This window comes from Aotus nancymaae, unplaced genomic scaffold (genome assembly GCF_030222135.1).
Source record: "Aotus nancymaae isolate 86718 unplaced genomic scaffold, 86718_ANA_hifiasm-v0.15.2.pri h1tg000029l, whole genome shotgun sequence".
Classification (NCBI taxonomy): Eukaryota; Metazoa; Chordata; class Mammalia; order Primates; family Aotidae; genus Aotus; species Aotus nancymaae.
The window spans coordinates 15768828-15783208 of record NW_026988442.1 but is presented as its reverse complement, the minus strand read 5'-3'; the positions used below and the strand labels follow the sequence as shown (position 1 = coordinate 15783208).

The window sequence follows — 14381 nt, the reverse complement described above, 5'->3', positions numbered from 1 at the left end:
GAATCTTACTTTATAGCAGTGGTGACTCACTCTTCATCACTGAGCTAGAACAAAGCAAATGGTCCCCTCTGCCTGGAATGTCCTCATCTACATTTCCACCTGTCAAAGCTACCTATTCAAACATAACTTCTATGAAACTCTTGACCAAGCCAGCTGGGAGCATCTGCACTGATCACAAAGGGTCTGAAAATCTGTAGTTAGTTGTACTTATGCCTTAGACTGTGACCTCCATAAAGGAAGATATTAGGGTACAAACCTACAGTCACCTTAAATCTTGGATTTTCTTTTTTTATTATTATTTTTTGAGACAGAGTCTTGCTCTGTCACCAGGCTGGAGTGCAGTGGTATGATCTTGGCTCACTGCAACCTCCACCTCCTGGGTTCAAGCAATTCTCCTGCCTTAGCCTCCTGAGTAGCTGGGACTACAGGTGCACACCACCACGCCCAGCTAATTTTTATATTTTTAATAGAGATGGGTTTCACCATGTTGGCCAGAATGGTCTTGATCTCTTGACCTCATGATCTGCCCGCCTCGGCCTCCCAAAATGGTGGGATTACAGGCATGAGCCACCGCACCCAGCCTCTTCTTTTTTTTTTTTCCTCCTTTTTGAGACAGGGTCTTGCTCTGTTGCCCAGGCTGGAGTCCAGTGGCACAATCACAGCTCACTGCAGCCTCAATCTCCCAGGCTCAAGTGATCCAGCGTCAGCTTCTGAAGTAGCTGGGACTACAGGTGCATGCCACCACCACTGCCAAGCCCACCTAATTTAAAAAAATTTTTTTGTGGAGATGGGGTCTCACCATGTTGTCCAGGCTGGTTGAATTCCTGGGCTCAAGTGATCCTCCCGCTTTGGCCTCCCTAAGTGCTGGGATTATAGGCATGAGCCACTGTACCCAGACATATCTTGTATTTTCGAGACAAGCCTTATCCCAAATATTCTGCTAGGCTGCCCCTCTTGAAGCCATTGAGACAGCCTGGAAATGGCAGTATTTCCACATGTACCTCTTACACTTTTCTAGTATATGGCATTTACATGGCACTTCTTGCATCATGGACCCTTTGACGATCTGGTAAAGCATACACAGAACAATGTTTTAAATGTAGAAAATAAATTCCAGCATAATTACAGTTAACAAATGTTTTTTAAACCAAATTTGTGATAAAGCAATATATTTGTATCTTTATTAAGACACTGAATAACAAGATCTAGCAGCAGATCTAGTAACTACCATATTTTGAAGATGTGATAAACATAATTTTTTTGAGAAATCTGCAACTTGAATATGATGTGAAAATATCTGTGATTTATTTCAGTGAAAAAGTCACAGGGACAGCTAATATGACATTGGTTTGTTGCCTATATTCATGACTGAAGGAAATAATACTTTCATCTAGAGGTTAATGGAAATAGAGACATTTCTCATTCAAGTTCACAGACCGTGTGCTAGTGCCTACTTAGATATGGTACAATCAACTGTGATCCATCCTGACTTTTAGAGCCTAAATTTGAGTTTCAGCTCTGCTTCTTATTGTCTGGGTGACCTAGAAGGGGCCATTTTTCCCCAGAGAGCCTCAGTTTCCTCATCTGAAAAATGAGGGAATTGGACCAGATCCTCTCTGAGGTTCCTACTAGATCCTCTCCAGATTTAATGGCCCTTTAATTCTCTAAGAGTCTCAATAAGTGAGTGAGATAAATGGTGCTGCGACCATAGCAGTGGGCGCTAAAGTGAATGGACAAAAGACTTTATGGCTGACACTATACAGAGGGGTGGGAAGGACCCGCCCACACCTGAGCCAGGCTCTTTGGCTCAGCCCAGCCTCAGCCTAGTGGCCAAGGGCTGTGCCCGTCACTGACCGTTCAAAGCGCATGACTTTGGCCAGGAGCAGCTGCAGGGGCTCCTCAAAGTTGCGATAGCTATCCAGAACCTGCAAGATGTTACAGACGGCCTGGATCTCATCCTCTGTCCTCCAGGAAGCCTTCTTCTGCATGATCTGAATAGCTCTTGGAGGAAAGTGATCCTGGGGAGAGAGGACCAGAGTGATACAGGGGACCCAGCAGTTTCGCCCATGGGCCAGAGGGCAACACCCAACAGTCCTGCTTGTACCCATTCCCTGTACCACAGTGGCTGACATGTGATGAGTGCTTACTGTGTGTCAGGCACTGGGACAAACATTTCACTTGCCCATCTCACTGCATCCTCACCAGCCCAAGAACAAATTCCATTTGACAGATGAAGAAACTCAGGCAGAATTAGGAGTTGATCTGCCACAAATCAGTGCTGACATCCCCCTGACCTGTGCTGTTCATTGACCTTCCCAGGAAATACAGGCTTCCTGGGCTCCAGGGGTCCTGCAGAGTCTGCTCAGCACACACACACAGCAGTCAGGGGAGACCTTCGCCCATGTCTCAGCCTATACTTCGGTGTGCTACAGGAGACTAAGGAGCAAAGAGAACCTTTTGGAGACTATTAGCTAAACCTTTTCTTCTCCAGTGAACCAGGATTCATGGACCAGCACATTCACCTACCACTCCCACCTGCTGAGGAAGTGGCACTGTGAGTTGTGAACACCCCTCAATGGCTTCTCACCAACCTCATCTCCTACCTCTCCCCTTTGTTCTCTATTCTGGAACTTTCTGTCCCTGGTGTGTGCTAAGCTTGGCTCTGTCTTGAGCTCTCCACCTGGGCTATTTTTTTCTGCCTGGAATATTTGTCCCCTGGGTTTTCTATGGACACAGTTGCCTCCCTATCATTCTAGTCCCAGCTCAGATGCTACCACACCCTCAGTGAGTCCCCACTGGGTCATCTTAGCTAAAAGAATAGCCCCTTCTCCCTCAGTAGGCTCTTGCCATAGGGTGAACGTCCCCTTCAAAACTTGTGTCAAAATATAATTGCCATTGCGACATTATTAAGAAGTGAAGGCTGGGCACAGTAGCTCATGCCTATAATCAATCCCAACACTTTGGGAGGCCAAGGCAAGGGGATCACTTGAGGCCAGGAGTTTGAGATCAGCCTGGGCAACATAGCAAGACCTTGTTTCTATAAAGAAATTGTAAAAGTAGGACCTTTAAGAGGTAATTAGGTCACAAGGGCTCTGCCTTAATGAATGGATTAATGTCATTATCATGGAAGTGGGTAAATTACTGGTTAAGTCTCATAATAACTCCTAATTAGCTCCTCACTGGCAGGGTGGAGATGTCACACAACCTAGTATTCCTCACAGCTACACACAGATCTAGGCCTACCTTAGGAGCTCAAAAAAATGTCTGGGATGGGGAAAAGGGAATACACTTCAAATAGGGCCTAGGAGACTAGAGAAGCCCCTGTCTGCTTCTCAAATACCATTTCTCACCATTTTCCCCTCACTCACTGGAGGCCAGCCATACCCCTACTGTGTTCTTCCAGCAGACAGGAAGGAGCAAGAAAGAATGACTGTGAATGACTGCCCATAATCCCACCAACCAAAATTAGCCATTAACATCTGGCATACTAACTTCCTGTATTTTTTCTTAGATATAAGTAAAATTTTTGGAAATAACACATATCTTCCATTAGAAATCAGAATAATACAGATCGTTAAAATCCTCTTGTACATATACATCACCCCAGCCCAGATCTGCTCCCCACCACCTGAGTTTACCACTTTTATATATACGCATATATAGATAGATAGATATATAGATATATACCCACAAAATATATAAGACTATTAAAAAAAAAAAATTACTGCTGGGTACAGCAGCTCATGCCTGTAATCCCAGCACTTTGGGAGGCCGATGCAGGAGGATCGCTTGAGCCCAGGAGTTCAAGACTGGTCTGGGCAATACAGCAAGACCTTCATCTCTACAAAAAAATTTAAAAATTAGCCAGGCATGGTGGTGCACACCTGTAGTCATAGCTACTGAGGGCGCTAAAATGGAAGGACCACTTAAACTCAGGGAGGTTGAGGTTGCAGTGAGCTGTGATTGCATCACTGCACTTCAGACTGTATGACAGAGCGAGACTGCCTCAAAAAATAAAAATAAAAAATTTACGTAAATAGACTATAGACATCACTTGTGCAACTTGCTTTTCTTCACTCAGTGTTTTTCTAAACAATATTTTTAAATGTACTCATTGTTTCCACTGTCTCACAGTTGCTACAATAAGTGAGTCTATGATTCTAAGCCTCTCCAATTCTAAGGTTCTCTATGAGAAGTTTAGTGTTAGGAGAAGCCCAATATAGGCTATACTGAGGTTTAGTTTTTCCATCAGGATCCAAATGCTATGCTGAGGGGCAGGTTATATAACCATATAGGTGTCTATATTATATGTTATATGTCATTTTTATTTAGATATAATTCACATACCCTGTAAGTCACCATTTAAAGTATACAATTGAGTGGCTTTAGTGTATTCACAGAGTTGTGCAACAATCACCACACTATTTTGGAAGCTTTTCTTTTTTTCTTTTTTAAGATGGGGTTTCACCATATTAGTCAGGCTGATCTTGAACTCCCAACCTCAGGCGATCCGCCTGTCTTGGCCTCCAAAGTGCTTGGATTACAGGCGTGAGCCACTACGCCCGGCCTTGGAAGCTTTTCATCACCCCAAAGAAACCCCATACTCATTAACATCACTCAAAGGGCTGGGCTCTTTTTTTTTTTTTTGGGAGGGGACAGGGGGACAGGGTCTTACTCTGTCACCCAGACTGCAGTGTAGTGGCATAGTCATAGCTCACTGCAAACTTGATTTCCCGGGCTCAAGCGATCCTCCCACCTCAGCCGCCCAAAGTTATGGGATTACAGGTGTCAGCTACTGTGCCCAGCTAATTACTTTTATTTTAATTTTTAGTAGAGACAGGGTCTCACTATGTTGCTCAGACTGGTCTAGAATTCCTGAGCTCAAGTAATCTTCCTTCCTTGGCCTCCCAAAGTGTTGGGATTACAGGCATGAGCCAGCACATCTGACCAAGGGGCTGGTTTTTAAATTGAGTCTCCAACTGGGCTCAGTGGGGCACACCTGTAAATGCCAGCTACTCAGAAGGCTGAGATGGGAGGATAAATTGGCTCTCTACTCTTCTCTATGTTAGAACCACAGTCAGGCATGAGTCATTCAAGGGCCACCTATACACCTTGCCCATAACAAAGAATTTTCCCTTTGTGCCCTCTTCCCTCCCTCTACTGCAGTGCACAGAATTGGCCTCTTATCTAGAGTTCTGTGGCTCTCAGGCCCCTAGTTCCTCCTGTCTGAAGGATAGAGCTTGTTTAACCTTCAGTGCCCAGTGTCACACACTAGCCAGCCTAAAGAGCTGAAGATCACAGAGCCTGGATGACTTAACTGAGTATGCTTCATACAGGAGGGGGCATGACAAAATAAGGCTGTGCCCAGGAGAGAACAGAAGCCATACCTGGGCTCCAGGAAGTGAAAGGGGTGGGGCATGAGATGGACACAGGTGGCCCTGGTACCGATTATAAAGTTCTGCTCTTTTCCCATTCCCTGAGAAAAAACCAACATGGGTACTCCAAGCCAGGGTCAAGTCAGGTCTGCACTGGTGAGAACTTCAGATCTTCCCGATAAATAGGTAGGCTCTTTTAAATTGGATTTTAATATTTAATACCCAGGATATGATGGAGAGAAGCCAAGAAGATAACAATGATGAGACTGAAATTCAGGGAGCAAGTCGCACAGTCTAAAGCTCCCACAGATATAAAAGCATTCCCTTATCAGAATGAGAAGACTGTTTTTTTAGAGAGGGGGTCTTGTTCTATCACCCAGACTGGAATGCAGTGATGTGACCATAGCTCACTGCAGTCTTGAACTCCTGGCCTTAAGTGATCCCCCACCTCAGCCTTCCGAGTGCCTACAGGTATGCTGCACCTGAATAAGACTCTTTGAGGGTATCTGACACCCAGGTGTGAGAGGTGTGCCCAGCATCTCTCAGTGAGTTCAGGGCAGAAGCAGAATTCACACACAGGTCAGCCTTTTCCCATCACCCAAATTCTTCCTCTCTCTGGGACTCTCACATCCACTGCTTTTTTTTTTTTTGCCTGCTGTTTTCCCATAGGTCCAAGCCCAGGGACTCTGTCCCATAGCTTCTGCTCAACTATGCAGTGACAGCTGGTTCCTAGATGCTCACAGTCTTGGAGCTGAGGGCTGGAAGGAATCACTGAGATCAGCTGTTTTATAGATAAGAAAACGAAGTGGCCACCTCAGGGTGATATGCTGAGTTGGTGGCAGAACCTAGATTGAAACCAGCTCTGCTGATGCCCAGCCAGGGTTTCTTTCAAGCCAGGTTTCTTCCAAGAAGAAAGGAAATTCTCCCACAGCAAGGTTCGACCTATACATACCTCCTCTGCAATGAAGCCCATGGTATCAAATGTGACTCGGCTTTGTCTCTTTTTCTGAAAGAAAGAAGGCAGGGAGAGGAGGGAGAATCAGCAAGATTGCCCCTAGAACTTTACATCTAAAGCCTTCCTGTGTACCTGGACCACCATGGTGGGCAGGAAGCCATGGGAAACCTCGTAGCAGCCTTTCAGGCCTGCCTCTGCTTGAAAGGCCCAATTCGGCACTAGGCTTGGGTCCAGCATTGACAACATATTATAGTGAAGGCTGAGAAATATCGGGTGGGGAGAAGGAAAGGAGGATAAGGAGAAAAAAGAAAAGGAGAGAGAAAAGGAAGGGGGAAAAGCAGCAAACAAACAAGTATAGGGAGTAAGAAAAGGAGGGATAAAAATAAAGGAAAAATGAAGCCAACCACCTTTAATGAGCCAAGCACAGTGTATCTTCCTTATCTTGCTCCATTTATCAGGACAAAGCAGGTTTTATTAAGCCCCATATGGGACTGAGGTGGTGAAGGAAGTTGCCCAAGGGTCACACAGCAAGTCCGTGGTCCAGCTGGGACCCCAACCCAAGGCTTTCAGCAAACCCAATTCCATGTCTGGAGTGTGGCCTTGAGCCACATGTCATTTGTTCCTTGGAGCCACTCAGACCCCTGTCTCGCTCACCCCCACTACCTGTTTACCGTTTGCATAGCCATGTGGTGCTTCTCAGGGAGGCTACTGAAGGAAAGCGGCGGTGCTCAGAAACATCCAGATTCACACATCTACTGAAGCAGTCTAGGGCTCTCCACCTGATCCTGCACTCCAGCTGCCCAGTGCTCCACATGACAACCCTATGACCCTTATAGGCTATTCTTGAGAGGCTTCTGCTCTGCTCAAGCCACTCTGGCTGGCCCACGTGGTGAGGCTTAGCCTCGCACTCCCCTGATAACAAGCCTGACTCTGCATCTAAGCTTCCAACTGCCCCATGCATCAGGCCATGTCTTCTGGTAATCAAAGCCCTCTGATCTCCAGGGCCCATTGCGTCACCATTGCATGCCACCCTGAGAGTCAGAAAGTCCTTCCTGAGAGCTAATCTGAGTCTTTGGGTTACAGTTCTACTCTATTCGTTTTTCATCCCAGCCCAACCACAGGGCTGCAGCTTGGTGGCTAGCATGGTGTCTAGAGTCTGTGAATCTGAATGTATTTAAATGGGACATATCCTTCCTCTCCAGCTGGTCTGCTGTATCTTTTTTTTTTTTTTTTGAAATATTTCTCTAAAACTTTATTTCAAAGTTACTCACCTCACTGTTAATAAGCTGTATGATTAGTGCTCTGTGCCAGTATTAGCATGGCCTACTGTATCTTAAACTCAGCTACACATACACTAGTTATATTACCTGCTGGCCCCTTAGAAACCAGTCTAAGGCTGCCTTTCTTTCCCCCATCACCAGCCCCTATCCCCATTTCTTTGGCCACTATCTGTCAGATGCCCTTTAGGGGAATTTCTTGGAGTGAATCACTAGATGCTGAGGGGTGGGGGCTGGCTCTAAAATTCTGATTCTAAAATCAGAAACAACAGGAAAATGTGCAAGATTTGTCCACGTGACTGCTGGGGAAACTTTCAAGCCCTAAGCAACACGCAGTAGCAATGAAGATACCTTTGGAGAACTAGAATGAACAAGTTAACAGAAGGGTGACCAACTTTTTGAGCTAAAGAAGGGCTCATGATCTACCACTGAGATAAAATATTTTAAATTGGAACCATCTAGGAAATCTAGATGGTCACCACAGTGAACAGGGCCCTGAAAATGTCCCCTTCACTGAAGTAGGGGTGTGGGAAAGAAAGTAGAGACATAAATAGAGCGAGCATTTGGGCATTCAGAAACCTTGGTTACTGTGACTCCTGGATTGCTTCTGGCTCTTTTGATCACCGTTGAAATGAAGACCACTTCTCCACCCTCAAGGTTTTTTTCTACATGGAGGGAGGTGTATTACTAGAACACTACTGCCCTCTCTCCTTCTACATTGAGAAGGAGTGACTTAAGCTCTTTGGTGAATTTGGAAAGAGAAAACCTAGGCATGATCATCTCTTTCCCTCTGAGCCCATTTTGCTCCACCTTTCCCTGGCATGAGTTTAGGGCAGCAGGCCTGCTATTGCACTGGAGCCTGCCTTGGTCCAATGTTGCCTGTGGCTAGGCATGAAAAGCTGTCTAAATCTGGGGTTCAGCATTAGGTAACCCTCTTGCTTGATGATATAAGTTACCCTCTCTAACAGAAGTCTGGTCATTAATAAAGGTGACCATTGGATCTCTTATCTGCTTTTTCTTCCGTCTTCTTTCTCAGTTAGTTCTGAGTTTGGGCCAGGAAGTGGCGTGTAATTTATTGGGCCTCTTTAAGCCCTCATAATCCTGCTGAGCCCAGCTGCTTACATCCCAGAAGGAGAAGGTAGGGTGCTTCCAGTGAGCAGTCTCAATGATTTGATATTCCCGGAATCCCCTGAGGCCTTGGCGGAACATTTTACACACTCGGATCATTATCACGATATCCCTGGCAAGCTGGTACAGTCCCTATGGAAACAAAGCAAACAAGATCAATAGAAACCAACAGAGTCCAGGAGGTCAAGGTTGCAATTAGTTATGATTGTCAACAGCAGGCTGGATGGTGCTGAACAAGGTGAAATGTACCAGGATTAAATGCAGTGGTGTGCTAGAGTGATGGTCAGATTTTCAGGAAGTTTGCAAGCCTGCTGAAATTAAGTTGGTAGCCTGAAACTGGCCATGGTAGGAGTATTTACGGCACAGAAATTGGCAGCTACTAGTCAGGGCATTTCCTCTCCCCAGAAGCCAGTTGTTATGCACCAGTAAACCAGTTAAATGTCAAATCCTTCACTTCCATCCACAAAATAACTGGCACGACTAATTACAGGCAGTATAGGTAGGATGTACAGAGCCTGAATTTTAGAATCAGATAGATCTGAGGAAATAATGGTAAGAGAGATGCAACACTGCCGGCTTTCAAGATAGAGGAAGGGCCCATAAGCCAAGGACTGTGGGTGGCCTTTAGAAGCAGAAAAGGCCTTGAGACTTGAGACTTGAGACTTCTTGCCTACAGTACTGTAAGATAATAAATTTGCTTTGCTTTAAGCCACCAAATTGTGGTAATTTGTGATGGTAGCCATAGAAAACTAATATTACACCTAATCCAAGATGGGCCACCCTACCTTTTCCCTGGGAATTTGGAATTGGGACTGAGAACAAGTGAATACAGAGGATAGGGAAGAATCTAGGATGTAGAACAATCTATAAATCAACCAATCCTGTTTCTTCAAAAAGTCAATTTCATGAGGAGAAAAACAAGGCATGGGGGCTGCTCTAGATTAATAAAGATTCAAAAGACATACCAATGGTATGCTTCTTGATTGGATCCTGGTTCATAATAACAAGCTATAAAAGGCACTTTAGGCCAGGTGCAGTGGCTCATGCTTGTAATTCCAGCACTTTGGGAGGCTGAGGTGGGTGGATCACCTGAGGTAAGGAGTTCAAGACCAGCCTGACTAATGTAGTGAAACCTCATCTCTCCTAAAAATATAAAAATTAGCCGAGCATGGGGGTGCATGCCTGTAGTTCCAGGTACTCGGGAGGCTGAGGCAGGAAAATCACTTGAACCTAGGAGGCGGAGGTTGCAATGAGCTGAGATCGCGCCACTGCACTCCAGCCTGGGTGACAGAGCAAAGGCACTCTACGGACAAATTAGAAAATTGAATATGACTGTACATTATATAATATTAGGAAATCAGTGCTGATTTTCTTAGTATAATAGTGGTATTTGGTTATGTGGGTAATGTCATTATTTTTAAGAAAGATATGTCATAAAGTATACAGCTTACTTTCAAACAATTCAGCAAACACATACACAAATACATAAAGCCAATACAGCAAAATGGTGAATGATAGATCTAGAGGGTGATACATATACATATATATGTAAAATATTTCAACTTTTATGTTTGAAAATTTTCCAATAAAAAACGCAAAACTTTAGTTTCGGGGTGGGGGTCAGGAAAAAAATTCAGAAACTAAATAAAAATCTCTGTTTACTAACTTCTGTTGAAAAGTACATCATTAGCTGGGCACAGTAGAGCTCGCCTGTAGTCCCAGCTACTCGGGAGGCTTAGGCAGGAAGATCGCTTGAGCGCCGGAGGTCAAGGTTGCAACGAGCTATGATCATCCCACTGCACTCCACCCTGGGCGACAGAGCAAGACTCTGTAAAAAAAAAAAACGCCCAGGAGCAGTGGCTCAAGCCTGTAATCCTAACACTTTGGGAGGCCAAGGTGGGCCCATTGCTTGAGGTATCGTTTGAGGAGTTTGAGACTAGCTAAAGTATATCGTAAACTAAGTAAGAAAACAAACTGCAGACTGGTAAAATATACTTGCTATGCGTATAATCAACAACAAAGGATTACTAACCAAAATCTATTTTTCGTAATCCTACAAATCAAAAGAAAATACAAATAACCCAATAGCAAAATGAGCAAAGGATATGAACAGGTAATTCAAAGGGAAGTTCAAATTACCTATAAATTGTGAAAAGACTGTTTTTACTCATTTCCATTTATATTTATATGCTTTGTAAAGAAGGGGTTTCACTTTGTTGTGCAGGCTGGTTTCCAATTCTGGATTCAAGTGATCCTTCTGCCTCAGCCTCCCAAAGTGCTGAGATTACAGGCATGAGTTTCCATGCCCCAGACAAATTATGAAACCATTCTTAACACTGCTAGAAATAATGGAAATGTAAATTAAAGTAATAACAAGATACTATTTTACACTTATCACTGGGAACTGGGAAACATGGTACAACCATGTTGAAGAGCAATTTGGCAACATTATATAAAGTTGAGGATGTGTGCACTTCACAATCGAGGAATTGTATGTACTTTATGTGTCCTCTTCAGAGAAACTCACATACATGCACAAGGAGATAGCCATGAGGGCAGTCATGGCAACACTGTTTGTAATAGTAAATGGCTGAAAACAAGTGTCCATTAGTAGGGATCGAAGGGATCAATACATTATGGTACAGCCAAAGGACTGAACATAGCACTAAGTCTGTGTGTGTCAATGTGGATAAAGCTGAAATGACTTTGAGTGGGAAAAAAGAACTATGATGCCATTTATAATATCATTTTTTAAAAGTGTGTGCCACATACTATATGTTGTTAATGGATATATAAACGTGATAATGCATAAAAATATAAATAGGAAGGGTGACACCAGCTTCAGGAAAGTAGTTACTAGTAAAGAGAAATAAAGAGGCATGGGATGGTAAAGAGAGCTTTACCTGCACCTGTAATGTTCTATTTCTTAAAAATTAGATATCTAAGGAAATATGAGCGAAGGTACTTTATGACTAAAATTAATACCTATTGAATACAATTTACTATTGTCAGGCATTATTCAAAGCATTATTCTAATATGTAAATCATTTAATCAATAGCAAATTTATGCAGTACGTACTAATACTATCATCTCACTTTATAGAGGAGAAAATAAAGGCACAGCAAACCAAGCAACTTGCCTCAGGTCACATGACTAATAGGTAACAGATTTAAACCCAGGTAGTCTGGCTCCAGAGTTCACAAGCTTAACCTATGACTCTATGTTGCTACACTGCCTTGTTCTCTCTGGATCTTATAATAGCAGGAAGAGCAGATACAGAATAGGACTCAGTGGCTCTGAGTATGGCCCATGGCTTGCTCAGTGTGGGGGGTTGGTAGGCTACAGGGCAGGGGTCCCTACTTTGTGCCATGCTGTGACTCCAAATGGTACAGGATGGCCACCATTCATCCAAGGCCCCCTCCTACACCTGCATCTACCTTCCTCAAAACACCTGTTTGTTCAATCTTCTGCTCTTCCCTCCCAGAGCCCTTGCCCCTCCTCACCAGTTCCTTCTTCAGGACCTGCCAGGTATAAGTTGCCATATATCTCCTCATGGTTCCTGGGTGGGCAAATGGCACAGCTAGCCCCTTTGCTTTTCAAGGGGAAGACTACAAATTTTCCCCAAGAATTCAATAATACTAGAAACAAATAGATTTCTTCAGTAACAAGGCAAGAAAGAGCTTCACTTCACTCCTCCCACCATACCATCAGCTACTATAAGCCCTGCTCTGAGAAAATCATTCTCAGAATCTCCTGAGGTCACAGTGAAAGGTTCTGGAGGGAGGGGCACAGGGATTGGAATGTAGGAGTCTAACAATTACTGGACACTCACAGGCATTACCTCAGTGAATCCTCACAACCACCCAAACTTTTACCCAACTCCATACACAGGAGACTGGGGCTCAAAGAAGCTAAAATGGCTGCCAGAGTCCTGGTGAGATAGGAGAATGGCAGGACTTGCCTTCTGGTCACAACCCTGCTGACCAAAACAGGATCTGGTCCAGACAGGATAAAGTGGAAAAAACTGGCATGAACCAGCAGACAGGGACAAAAGCAAACCCCTAGCTGTCCCCATTCCACATTAGCATAAGACACTCCCACCAGTGCCATGGCTGTTTACAAATGTCTTGGCAATGATGAGGAAGTTGCCACCCCTTTCCTAGAAAGCTCTAAAAACCCACCCCTCAATTTGCATTAACCCGCCCCTTAATTTATGTGTGAAAGTGGGTAGGATGAGTATATTACACTTGATCTTAGCCAAAAGGCTGAGAAGGGATTAGAAGTGAGTATAAATACAGTTGCCAACATCCCATACACCGGGTGCTGGGTTAGCCTATGAGTTAGCCCTACTCCACAAGGAACAACACTATTCAATAAAAAATTCCTAACACCACTGGCTCACCCTTGAATTCTTTCCTTGGGTAAAGTCAGGAACTCTCCTGGGCTAAGTCCCAATTTGGGGGGCTCACCTGTCCTGCAAAGATACAGCTTTTGTTTTTGTGTTTTTGCCTTTTATTATTATTATTTTTTTTTAGACACTGTCTCGCTCTGTTCCCAGGCTGGAGTGCAGTAGCCCAATCTTGGCTCACTGCAACCTCTGCCTCCTAAGTTCAAGTTATTCTCCTGCTTCAGCCTCTTTTTTTTTTTTTTTTTTTTTTTTTTTCAGCCTCTTAAGTAGTTGGGATTACAGGCATCTGCCACCACGCCCAGCTGATTTTTGTATGTTTAATAGAGACAGGGTTTCACCATGTTGCCCAGACTGGTCTCAAACTCCTGACCCCAAGTGATCCACCCACCTTGGCCTCCCAAAGTGCTGGATTACGAGCATAGTCCACTGCGTGCAGCCAGGGCCTTTTTTTTTTTTTTTAAAGAAAGTAGTGTAGCTAAATTTCAGGTACAGTTGCTCGCTATTTGTAGCGTTCAGTTAACAGAAGCAAGGTCTGGTCCAGCCTGGTTAACATAGTGAAATCCCATCTCTACTAAAAATACAAAAAAATTAGCCAGTCAAGGGGGCAGGTGCCTGTAATCCCAGCTACTCAGGAGGCTGAGGTGGAAGGATCACTTGAATCTGGGAGGCGGAGGTTGCAGTGAGCTGAGATCGTGCCACTGCACTCCAGCCTGGGCAACAGAGAGATTTTGTCTCAAAAAAAAAAAAAAAAAAAAGCAAGATTTGGTAGAAAGAAAGTGACTTTTGATTCCAAAGCTAGCTTAAGGGGAAAAGTATGGGCTTCCCGCCTTAGGGTACCTCTTCGCTTTTGGAGCAGAGAGCAAGGGCTTTTAAAACGGGACTTGGCATGAATGGCATGCAGAGGAGGGAGTGAGCAGGTGAGAGTCTGCATGACTCACTTTGGTGCCTTATCTACCACTTAGTCAAGTTTTTGTCTCCCCTACTGCAGACCTTGTCTTAAGGAAGGAAATATATGAGGATCCCCTTCAAAAGTTTAGAGGGCGGCCGGGCGCGGTGGCTCAAGCCTGTAATCCCAGCACGTTGGGAGGCCGAGGCGGGTGGATCATGAGGTCAAGAGATCGAGACCATCCTGGTCAACATGGTGAAACCCCGTCTCTACTAATACAAAAAATTAGCTGGGCATGGTGGCGTGTGTCTGTAATCCCAGCTACTCAGGAGGCTGAGGCAGGAGAATTGC

General features: G+C 44.4%; 1 protein-coding gene across 2 annotated transcripts in view; it reads right to left on the bottom strand.

Moving 5' to 3' along the window:
• Positions 1-14381, bottom strand: part of CNBD2 (cyclic nucleotide binding domain containing 2) — a 67528-nt gene that overhangs the window by 42029 nt on the left and 11118 nt on the right. The window contains exons 1-4 of one of the 2 annotated variants that reach the window (XM_064382355.1): positions 12240-12410; positions 8730-8867; positions 6328-6381; positions 1855-2018 (exon numbers count right to left, since the gene is read on the bottom strand). In XM_064382355.1, coding sequence (XP_064238425.1) covers positions 1855-2018; positions 6328-6381; positions 8730-8867; positions 12240-12290 — 407 coding nt within the window. In that variant the 5' untranslated portion in view covers positions 12291-12410. Of the gene's footprint in view, positions 1-1854; positions 2019-6327; positions 6382-8729; positions 8868-12239; positions 12411-14381 lie in introns of those variants that run through there. The other variant, XM_012455085.3, reaches the window with a different exon arrangement.